The sequence below is a fragment of the Suricata suricatta genome, chromosome 11 (assembly GCF_006229205.1).
Source record: "Suricata suricatta isolate VVHF042 chromosome 11, meerkat_22Aug2017_6uvM2_HiC, whole genome shotgun sequence".
NCBI classification, from domain to species: Eukaryota; Metazoa; Chordata; class Mammalia; order Carnivora; family Herpestidae; genus Suricata; species Suricata suricatta.
Window position 1 is genome coordinate 54,977,180 of NC_043710.1, and position 11,514 is coordinate 54,988,693.

At 56.3% G+C, this 11,514-nt stretch overlaps 1 protein-coding gene across 1 annotated transcript in view; it reads left to right on the top strand.

The window, feature by feature from the left end:
- Window positions 1–11,177, top strand: part of ARHGEF17 (Rho guanine nucleotide exchange factor 17) — a 57,103-nt gene extending 45,926 nt beyond the window's left edge. The window contains 18 exon segments of the mRNA XM_029957721.1: window positions 415–531; window positions 754–846; window positions 1,078–1,254; window positions 1,581–1,631; window positions 1,883–1,992; window positions 2,105–2,190; window positions 3,275–3,393; window positions 3,760–3,973; window positions 4,508–4,581; window positions 5,199–5,398; window positions 5,559–5,857; window positions 6,378–6,627; window positions 6,914–7,000; window positions 7,307–7,374; window positions 7,614–7,762; window positions 8,206–8,380; window positions 8,495–8,764; window positions 9,640–11,177. Coding sequence (XP_029813581.1) covers window positions 415–531; window positions 754–846; window positions 1,078–1,254; window positions 1,581–1,631; window positions 1,883–1,992; window positions 2,105–2,190; window positions 3,275–3,393; window positions 3,760–3,973; window positions 4,508–4,581; window positions 5,199–5,398; window positions 5,559–5,857; window positions 6,378–6,627; window positions 6,914–7,000; window positions 7,307–7,374; window positions 7,614–7,762; window positions 8,206–8,380; window positions 8,495–8,764; window positions 9,640–9,836 — 2,736 coding nt within the window. The 3' untranslated portion in view covers window positions 9,837–11,177.
- The last annotated feature ends 337 nt before the right edge of the window (window positions 11,178–11,514 follow it).

An 11,514-nucleotide genomic window follows, 5' to 3' on the forward strand; every position in this document is an offset into this window, starting at 1 on the left:
GGGGGGGGGGGGGGGGGGGGGGGGGGGGGGGGGGGGGGGGGGGGGGGGGGGGGGGGGGGGGGGGGGGGGGGGGGGGGGGGGGGGGGGGGGGGGGTTGGAGACCAAGGGATGGAAATGCCCAGTTGGAAATAAGAGAACCTGGTCTGCAGGACACGTCTAGGTATAGGTATGTCCATGACATACAAACCATAGGTAATATACATGTGTGTGCATGTGCATATACATGCATACACCTGACCAGTCACATGTACAACATGTACACATGACATAAGAGCAAATGCCCAAGCCCTTAGAGGCCATCTTATGTCCAATTGGGGAGAAAGGATGTTGGCTTATGAATCATTGGAAACCAGGACAGGGTGAGATAGAGAAAGGGATACCTTGAGGGTCCCCAACCTGCCTCTTCACCCACAGTTCTCCAAGGATGTCCTGGTCAACATCTATTCTGCCTACATCGATAACTTTCTCAATGCAAAGGATGCTGTGCGTGTGGCCAAGGAGGCGAGGCCTGCCTTTCTCAAGTTCCTGGAGGTACTATGGGCTAGCTCAGGGGAATGGACATGACCTTCGTCCTGGACTAGCTTTGGGGGGTGCCCAAGAGCTCCCAGCCTGGGCACCACAGCCTTAGCATGTGGGTCAGGCTTTGCTCTTGGGCTGGGCTGGAGGGACTGGCTGGAGACCTATCCCTGAACATTCCCTTCTTTGCATGACATTCCTCTCCTGGGTGCCCATCCATCTTGTTTCTGGTTTCAGCAAAGCATGCGTGAGAACAAGGAGAAGCAGGCATTATCTGACCTCATGATCAAGCCTGTGCAGCGGATCCCACGCTATGAGCTTCTGGTGAAGGTGAGCACGGGATCAGTGGGCAGGGGGCAAGGCCTGTAGGCATGTGAGGATGCCCTGAGGCTCTGAGGCCCTCACTTGGTCAAGCCTAGTATCAGAGTCCCCAGGGGTTGGGTAGGAAAATAAGTCCTCTCTGGAATCCACCCATAGTCTCTCCGCTTCCAGAAGTCAGTGTGGGCCCCAGAGCCTGACAGAGACAGCTAAGTAGGGGTCTGGTCCCCATTCCTACCCCAGGACCTCCTGAAGCACACACCGGAGGACCACCCAGACCACCCGCTCCTGCTGGATGCACAGCGGAACATCAAACAGGTGGCCGAACGCATCAACAAGGGGGTGCGGAGTGCCGAGGAGGCAGAACGACATGCCCGTGTGCTGCAGGAGATTGAGGCTCACATCGAGGGCATGGAGGATGTGAGTGCCACCCAACTCCGCCCGTGCCTTTGTTCCTGTCTGTGGTCACCTGGAGTCATGGCCATGTCCACATGCACAGCAGTGTCTGCACTGTGTTTTCGTCCATGTCGACCAGCGTCCCCACCCATCTTTGTCCAAATCCATGTCCTCTTCCATGCCTGTCTCTGGCCATGTGCCCCATGGCCTGACAGCACAGCATCAGGAGGATGGATGGGATATGCTTCTACTGGCCTGGCACATAGAGTGTGGCCTAGGGGTCGCCAGGGTCTGGGAAGGAGATGGATTTAAGAATTGGCTTCAAGATGCTTGTGTCTCTTGCCCCACAGCTCCAAGCCCCTCTGCGGCGTTTCCTAAGGCAGGAGATGGTCATTGAAGTGGTAAGAAGTGTCCCGTTGTCTACCCACCTGTTCCCATCTCCCCACTTTGTTCATACTCCTGCTCATACCTGCTGCCCATGGGCCTGCCTACTCTTCCCCACAACAGGAGTCCTGGGTCGAGTCCCAACTCTGCCTCTGCCTCTGGGAATTGGGGCAAGAGCCCTCATCCCTCTGTGGGCCTGGCTGTCCCCTTGGGCACTGTGGGCAGGAGGGTGGGCCTATGGGCCTGAGTCCTTCCTCGGGCCCCACAGAAGGCAGTTGGTGGCAAGAAGGACCGGTCCCTCTTCCTGTTCACGGACCTCATCGTCTGCACCACCTTAAAGCGGAAGTCAGGCTCCCTTCGGCGTAGCTCCATGAGCCTGTGAGTGGCTGGGGTGAGGGGGCTGGGCTCTTGTGGGCTGGGGGAGATCAGTTGTCCCTCCCTGGGCCCCACTCCCCTGCCCTGTCCAGAGCACCCCGTTGGCTCCCCACAGGTACACGGCAGCCAGCGTCATTGACACGGCCAGCAAGTACAAGCTGCTGTGGAAGCTGCCCCTGGAAGATGCGGACATCATCAAAGGTGGGGCTGGCCCAGGCCTGCCCAGGGGTCCTGGGTGTCGGGGTCCTCCTCTGAGAAGCCCTCCTGGATGGTTTGAGCTCTGGCCAGGCTGGCTGCCTGCCCATCTGCTTTTTTGCTTTGGGGCCTCACTTTCCCATTCAGTACAAGGCGGATGGCATGCAGGGAGCACAAGAGAGACAATGTAGGGAGCGAAAGAAAATTTGAAAGAAAACTCAGATCAAAGGAGAAACTCTCTCTATGAAACAGGGATAAGGTCCTGTTAAAAAGAAGGAATAGTCAGAGAACAAGAAAGAGCCTTTGACCCTTAAAAATGTATCGGAACTATGGGGCACCTGGTTGGCTCAGTTGGTTAAGTGTCTGACTCAAGTCATGATCTGGTCTGTGAGACTGAGCCCCATGTCAGGCTCTGTGCTGCCAGTCTGGAACCTGTTAGGATTCTCTCTCCTTCCCCTCCCAAAATAAATAAATAAACTTAAAAAAAAGGAGTAGGAGAAAACCCAAGCCTCAGCTTTTCTAATATACTCCACTGCTGTCTCTTCTGCCTGTGTGTGGGCTACTGGTCCTGGGTGTACTCCCCCTGCCAGGCAGTGCCGGGTGTGGGGCTGCTGAGCTGGCTTGGCCCTGGTCAGGTATGGGACAGGACTAGAGAAATCCAGGGCATCAGCTCATTTTCCCTTCTTTTTGGGGGAATCAAGTCCCTTGGTCAGCAGATTTGAGTGAATGAGGCTCTGGCTGCCCGGCTGACTCCCCTGTGGAGGTCGCACCACTGCCCCTTCCAGTGTCAGCAGGAACCTGTAAGAGCAGCAGAGCTGCCTGCTGTTTATTCTTTGTGCTCTTCCAGGGGCTTCTCCAAGGGACCAGCAGCCTAGGCCAAGGGCTCTGAATCAGGTCCACTTCCCTGTTCCTCAGCCTGTGGTTTCCCTGCGAGCTGCTTTTGTTCCTGGGGTCTTGGGGTTTACAAGCGCTCAGCTAGCAGGCCACTCCCCAGGTTGAACTGCAGACTGTGAGGGAGGAGGAGAATGTCTGTCCACACCTGACCTTCTCTGCCTCCTCTCTGCCCATGGCCTTCCTCTCTCCCTACCAGGGGCATCCCAAGCCACCAATCGGGAGAACATCCAGAAGGCTATCAGTCGCCTAGACGAGGACCTAACCACTCTGGGCCAGATGAGCAAGCTTTCTGAGAGCCTCGGTTTCCCCCACCAGGTCTGTGTCCTCTGAGGCTGGGGGAATGGGGCAGCGGGGGTTCCCAGACCCTACTGAGGGAGAGAGAACAGCCTTTCCATTTGCCCGAGGAAGAGGCCAGTCACCTCTGTCACTTATTGGAAGCCTCACCCCCTGCTGAGAGAAGTGACATGTTCCAGGCCTGAAGGTGGAGACACAGCTCTGCCCCCAGCTGAGGGAGGAGAGATGGCCCATCATGTCTGCTGGGGAGAATTGAGGCTACCTTCTCCAGGGGGAGACAGAGTCCCATTTTCTGAGGGGAGAGACAGGTCCCCACTGGCATTCCCAGGGCAGGAGCAGGCTGTGGGGAGATGTCAGGGCCTGAGGCCTGGGTCCTCCTCCCGGCAGAGCCTGGACGAAGCGCTGCGGGACCTTTCAGCCGCCATGCACCGGGACCTGTCAGAGAAGCAGGCGCTGTGCTATGCGCTTTCCTTCCCCCCTACCAAGCTGGAGCTGTGCACCACGAGGCCTGAGGGCACTGACTCCTTCATCTTCGAGTTCCCCCATCCTGATGCCCGCCTCGGCTTTGAGCAGGCATTTGATGAAGCCAAGAGGAAGCTGGGTAAGCCCTGCCCATGCTGGTGTCCTTCTCCCAGCACCTCCAGGCAGTGGGCAGCACCTTGCAGCGGTCTGTGAGATCAGGAGCCAGAAATCCCAAGACTGCTGTGTCCTGTCCTCCAGCGCCTGCTGGTGGGAGGGTGGACTGAGACTCCTGCAGAGAAACATGAGTTTCCCAGGGCCTCCCTGGCCGGGAGGGGATTCCATGGTTAGGGTGAGCTTAGGGCAGTGGCGCTTCTGGGGGAGTGGATACCAGGACCCCTCTCCCTGTACCCCACATACATACGCTCTGAGCAGGTCTAGATTAGGGAAAGCTATTTGTCAGCGTCCATGGCTTAGCATATTCTTAGAAACCTCTAAGTGTATTTCCCACATTGTACGGATGGGAAAATTGAGGCCAGGGACAAACAGGACATGTCCTACAGCCCCCTCATTCTCCTTTGAGAGACCTTGAGGAGCAGGAGAGGAAGGGAAATGGGCAAGGGTGAGGTTAGTGCTAATCAGTGTCTTTTTGTCCCCTCTCCACCCGCCCCCCCAGCATCCAGCAAAAGCTGTCTAGACCCTGAGTTCCTGAAGGCCATCCCCATCATGAAAACACGCAGTGGCATGCAGGTGTGTGTGTGCCTGGGTCATGTGGGGGCACGTATTCAAATCCACCACGCGTTCATGTGTTTTTGTTTTGTGTACGTTATGTACGTGTCTTGAACATTGCAGTTGCCCTTTGTGTCTTTGAGTGTACAACTCTGCACATGCATGTGGATACTACATATGTGTCACATGTATATGGCATGGCCATGCCTGTCTACATCTGTGCGTGGGAACAAAAGCTATGTGATTAATGTGAAACTCATTTATGTGCTTGTATGAGTTTGCATACCTAGGGACAGAGGTTACTGTTTTTCACATTTGTTACCTACGTATATATGTGAGCATATTTGGGGTTTATACGTGCATGGATGTATGTGTACACATATGTACATGAATGGACGATACTTCTATCACACGGGCATGTGTGCATTTGAGATGTGGAGTGTCACATGCGCTTTGTGTGTGTGTGTGTGTGCATGCGCGCATGCATATATACATGTGTATACAGAGGGATGTACTGGGAATTCATGTACACCCATGCAGGGATGCCTCTCTCCATTCTGCTGGTCAGCATGGAGAGTGTTGGGGCGCTGGCAGCAATTCCTTCATTCACTTTCTCCGTCCGTTGGTGTCTTCTGCAGTTCTCTTGTGCAGCTCCAACCCTGAGCAGCTGCCCTGAGCCCATGCCCGAAGTGTGGGTGTGCAACAGCGATGGCTACGTGGGCCAGGTATGCCTGCTGAGCCTGCGTGCTGAGCCTGACGTGGAGGCCTGCATCGCTGTCTGTTCTGCCCGAATCCTCTGCATTGGGGCAGTGCCCGGCCTGCAGCGCCACAGCCACAGGTGAGGACTGGGGCCGTGGACAGTCCAGCTTGTCAGAATCCCTGTGCCTAACCCCTATGTGGCTGCAGGCATGGATGGGGCTGGGCCTAGTGGGCTTGTGGACTAGTGGGGCAGAGCCTTGGCTCCTGGCGGCTCTTATCCCCACTCCTACATCTCACAGGGAGCAGCCTGCCTCACTGAGGAGTCCCCCAGAGACGGCACTGGAGACCCCTGGTCCAGAACTGGACGTTGAGGCTGTGGATGAAGAAGCAGCGACACTGGCAGAGCCAGGGCCCCAGCCCTGCCTGCACATCTCCATTGCAGGTTCGGGACTGGAGATGGCACCAGGCCCCGCCGAAGGGGACACTCGCCCAGAATTGGTGCCCTTTGACAGCGACTCCGATGATGAGTCTTCACCCAGCCCCTCAGGAACCCTGCAGAGCCAAGCCAGCCGGTCCACCATCTCCTCTAGCTTTGGCAGTGAGTGCCCAGCTTGGGGCTGTCAGGCAGGGTGGACTGTGCCAAGGAGGGGGCAGCACAGCAGGTACTGATGGGTGAGGAAGGACCAGCATGGGCAAAGGCGTGGATTTAAGTCTCAGGATGTCAGCACCCAGAGCAGTGGGAGCCAGCCAGCAAGGTGGGTAGGGGCTGTGGCACCAAAAGGCAGTGGGACAGTCAGGCCAGATCCTGTACACCATGAAATGCTCAGTTAAGTAGGGAAGATGGAATAGGGGGTAGAATGATCAATCCCCCTGTCCATGATGGGTTGGTGGACTGGGGCAGGCCAGCTCAGGACTAGCAGCATGTAGCACTAAACTGTCAGCGGAATGACAAGGCCTGAGCTGTGCAGAGGCCGCCGGGATGGGAGAACAGCTGTGGGAGGCCCTCAGGAGGGACATGGCCAGGAGGGGTGCACTGAGGAGAGATGGAGGCCTAGAAAGATACCAGGTCTTGGGCCTGGCAGAAGTGGAATGGAGGCAGAGACCTTTGTCTCCCTCAGATGAGGAGACCCCAAGCTCCAAGGAGGCCACGGCAGAGACGACCAGTTCAGAGGAAGAGCAGGAGCCTGGCTTCCTGCCACTGTCTGGCTCCTTCGGGCCTGGCGGTCCCTGCAGCACCAGCCCAATGGATGGGAGGGCTCTTCGCCGCTCCAGCCGTGGCTCCTTCACCCGGGGCAGCCTTGAGGACCTGCTGAGCGTTGATCCTGAGGCCTACCAGAGCTCTGTGTGGCTGGGCACTGAGGATGGCTGGTAAGGTCAGGAGAGGGGCTGGGGACACAGCGCCTGAAACTTGAGCTCTTGCTCTGGAAATCATATCGTATCCTGAAGCAGAAGCAGGAAGGCTTTGGGTCACACCTCAGGAGTACTGGCAGCTAAAGCTGCCAGTGGATCTGAGGCCCATAAGGAGGCTCTGGGATCTCAGTGCTTTGGGCAGGCACCCGGCAGGAAGGAGATGGTGGTGGACACGGGTGGAGCGATAACTTCAGGGACTGGCATGTACAAGCATTTGTCACAGGTGCACACCCCTAATCCACAGCGTCCACGTGTACCAGTCCTCCGACAGCATCCGTGATCGCAGGAACAGCATGAAGCTCCAGCATGCGGCCTCTGTGACCTGCATCCTGTAAGGCCCTTGGGTGGTCCTCCTAGTCCAGACCCTTCTACACATGCAGGTTTTCTGCTGTTCACCCAACTCTCCCTGCTCAACCGGCCCCTCCTTTCTGTGGAGGCTGGAGGCCAGAGGCTTTGCCCTAGGCTAGCTGTGCCTTTCATACACTCTGACTGTGGGCAAGTCATTACCCCTCCTAGTCTCAGGCTCTCCTACCTGGAGAGTGGGTCACTCAGGAACCATAGCCATTTTGTCTGTGATCCCCTTGGCCCAGGTGTGGCCTCCTGAAACCCCTGACGACTCCTTCTTTTCCCTGCCTAGGTATCTGAATAATCAGGTGTTTGTGTCTTTGGCCAATGGAGAACTTGTGGTCTACCAAAGAGAAGCAGGTGGGAATCCACCCCCCCCCCCCGCCCCCCGCCTTCCCCAAGCCCCTTGCTGATGTTGGCACTGTCTTCTGAGCACAAGTGGGACCTTGGGGCCATGACTCTAAAGATGTGGCTTTGGGCAACTCTCAGGCCCTCTCTGGGCCTTGGTGTCCTTGTGTATAAATGAGGACACTATTTCAAAACTCTTTTCTGGACTGGACTGAATTCACTCTGTTTTCTTTATCCCACTCCCATTCCAGGCCATTTCTGGGACCCTCAGAACTTCAAGTCAGTGACCCTGGGTTCTCAGGGGAGCCCCATCACCAAGATGGTGTCTGTGGGTGGGCATCTGTGGTGTGGCTGCCAGAACCGAATCCTTGTCCTGAGCCCTGACACGCTGCAGCTGGAGGTAGCAGTGGGGAGTGGGAGGGTGGGGATGGGAACAGAATTGGTGATTTGGGGTGAGCCTGGCTCATGAAAGTGAGAAATGAGACCATGGGGGCCATAAGAAAGCATCCATCTGTCCAGGGAGAGCCCAGTGACTGACCTGAAAACCTTCCAAGCTCTAAAGTTTTCTGATTACGGAATCATGGAGTTCCATGGGAAAAGGCAGCTCCAATTTAATTTCTGAGGATTGAGTGGGGGGCTTCAGTGAAGCCAAGCTTCCGTAGGTTGATCATCTAGACCAAGGAGGAAGGCTGCCTTTGCTGTCGGTCCAGGTAGTCTTTCTGGAGAAGTTTGGTGGGAGCTGCAAGGGATGAGGGGGGCACTGGTGAAGCACAAGGAAGGGAGGGGCCAGGGAGGGCAGGCCTGCCCGTCACCCACCTGAGCTCTACTTGTCTCTCCGACCAGCACACGTTCTACGTGGGGCAGGATTCCAGCCGCAGCGTGGCCTGTATGGTGGACTCCAGCCTGGGTGTGTGGGTGACATTGAAGGGTAGTGCCCATGTGTGTCTCTACCATCCAGACACCTTTGAGCAGCTGGCAGAGGTAGATGTCACACCTCCCGTGCACAGGATGCTGGCAGGTACTGACCTCTGTCCACCACCACCCCTTCCCTTGGATCCTTTCTGCCCTGTCCCTGAGGAAACTGGGTCCGGGCCAGGACGTAGCCTCAGCTCTGGTCTGTCTCGCACCCTAGGCTCGGACGCCATCATCCGGCAGCACAAGGCTGCCTGCCTGAGGATCACAGCGCTGCTGGTGTGTGAAGAGCTGCTGTGGGTGGGCACCAGTGCCGGCGTCGTGCTCACCATGCCCACCTCTCCCAGTACCGTCAGCTGCCCGCGAGCACCCCTTAGCCCCACTGGCCTAGGCCAGGGACACACCGGCCACGTCCGATTCTTGGCTGCAGTCCAGCTGCCAGATGGCTTCAACCTGCTCTGCTCAACCCCCCCACCACCCCCAGACACGGGTGGGTTTGTGCATCCTCCCAACCCAGGGATCTTGGACTCTGTTTAGGATTCCCCGTGTCCTGCCAGAAGAGGTTTAAGAGGGAAGAAGAGTGTAATACAGAGCTGGAAGGGGCGTATATGACAGGAAATAGGTTCTAGAAACCCCAAAATAAAACCTCCTAGGATAGGGGTATGTGTAAAACTCTCTCTAGAAGTGTCGCAGTAGTCAGGGAGTGAACTATAAGAACCATAACCTAAGAATTAGATGGTGGCACCGCAAGGGATGTATATGGCAGGAAGTGAAAGAGGACTAGAGATGATGTCTAGGGCAGGAAGTGGAGTCAGGAAGTGATGTGCAGAGCAGGAAATAGCAATAGCACCAGCAAGTCGAACACAGAATGGCAGACTAGACAGAAGTGGCCTATGAGAATTAGAGAGTGAAATGTATTAGGAAATGATGTGCATCAAGGAGGCCACAATTAGCCAAGTCTTACCTGGACTGGGCAGGAAACCATATTCCCAAGAGGAAGTGGTGGTGGGAATCAGGAAGCAGGGAAGCCTCGGCAGGAGTGGTCTGTGACCAGAGAAGACCTGAGCTGCCTAGCCAAGGAAGGGCTGTTGGAAGCAGGAGGTGGCATGAGGAGGACAGGGCATGTGCAGTAACAGAGAGAAAGTGGTGTGGCCCTGGGAGCTTATGTCACTCTTGACTAGGAAGTACAGACAGGAGGTAAGCTGTGAGCATTTCTTTTCAAACAAGTTCTTGGCTATCAGGAAGCAGGATCCCCTCAGGAAGTGTGCCTGTCTCTCTCCCTGTCTTCTGGGGTGCAGGCCTTTAGGGGACAGTGTAGCCACCAGTCACCCCCAGGCTAACAGATCCTCTCCTTCCACCCCCAAGGTCCTGAGAAGCTGCCATCCCTGGAGCACCGGGACTCCCCTCGACACCGAGGACCTGCCTCAGCCAGACCTAAAATGCTGGTTATCAGCGGAGGTGATGGCTATGAGGACTTCCGACTCAGCAGTGGGGGTGGTGGCAGCAGCGAGACTGTGGGCCGAGACGATAGCACAAACCACCTCCTCCTATGGAGGGTGTGACCCTGTCCACTGTGGCCCAGGACTTGCCCACCCACCTGCCCTCAGCCTGCTTGCCTCTTCCTAGCCCATGCGCAGACTCTGACCAGGAGTGTCCCACCAGGGGCTCTCCTGTGTCTGTGTGGGCTCCCTCCTGTCCCTGAGGAAGTATTACTGATGGAACACCTGCTGGCCAGTGGGCCAAGGCCTTTCCCAACCCTCTGGCTGCTGCGGTGCTCCCAGTCCTGATGGGGGTGGGATAGGGGGCACGTGGGCTGCCCAGGACCTCTGTCCCTGGAGCTTCTACCAAAGACACGGCCGGGCCTGGACCCCATGGGGCTAGGGAGGGCCATGTGCAATATTTGGAGGGTTTTCTGGGGACAGTGGGAGGGCTGGAGACCGAATCCTTTCCCATGTACAGTATTTATGTTCCTTTTTAGACGTGTACCTTCCCAAGCACTTATTTATGCAATGACCTGGGCAGGGGGTGATTTGAGGAAATAACAGAAGGGAAAAAACTCTATTTCTGCTCTGGGGGCCACCCTAGGACCCTAAGCAAGCCTTCCTGGAAGGACCAATCCCCCCACCATTACATACTTGCACGCATGTGTGCACACACAGACAGACACACACTGCATGTTCAGGGCACCAAAACATTGCCTCTTCACATATATTTTCCACGGCCTTGTCCTGATTGGGCTGCCCTCCGGTATCCAGAGCCAAGGACCAAGTATGCTCAGTCATCCAGAACAAGATGATGACTCTTGGGGTCAGTGACTCCCATCTGGGGGCCTTCCCAGGCCTTGGCATTTTCTAACTTTTGGCAGTGCCTTTAGTTGTTTCCAAATGTGGTAACACTGATGGGGACATGGGCAGGGCTCTCTCCTGGCCTGAGCAGGGAAGAGAAGAGGGCCGCCGCTCTCCACAAAGTTGCCCCCCTGCCCATGTCTCATGCACTGGCATGTATGGGCACCGTGGGAGCGTGGGCCTAGGAGCTCCCTCACTCTGACCACTGAGTCCCTCTCTTCACACTCTTCCTGCCAGGGCAGCCCCTCCAGAAAGAACGCCCAGAGCTGAGGGGCTGGACATGGCCTCTTCAACTGGGAACCACTTGAGGGCAGCCTCTTCTCTGGCCCCTGGACTGCAGGAGCCAGTCTGTCCCCAAGCCCCCTTGCTTCTTTGGCTACAGCTCCAAAGGTCTGGTCTCAGATGGGGTTTGTTTCTTTCTCTTTTTGTTTGGGGTGCGTGGGTCATTGCGGTCTTAGACTATGTTTCTCTTGTTACCAAACAGTCATGTATTAACTTTCCTTGGATGATGAATTTTAAAAGAGTCAATAAATAGAAACACCAAATGATTGCTCCCCACCAGTGGCACCGTGGCCTCTAGCCAGCAACCTCAGGGCTCCCTACCTCATGGGTCTCCCAGCACCACTCACTTGAACAGAAGGGAGGGCCAGGAGACCCAGAAGGGTGCTGGCATGGCCAGGCTGCCACTTGCTGTGTTATCCTAGGCAAGTCAGTGCCGCTGTCTGGGCTGTAGTTCTTCCATCAGGAAAACCAGGCCTTGTGCCAGTTCACTGCTCTGTCGCCAGGGCTGCATGTCAGAATCCCTTACAGGTCACACGTGTAAATAGAAAGCATGATACGTAACTGTATGCCCATGTAAGTGTACATTCCCAGGCTCCCTACAGCTTCTCAGTCA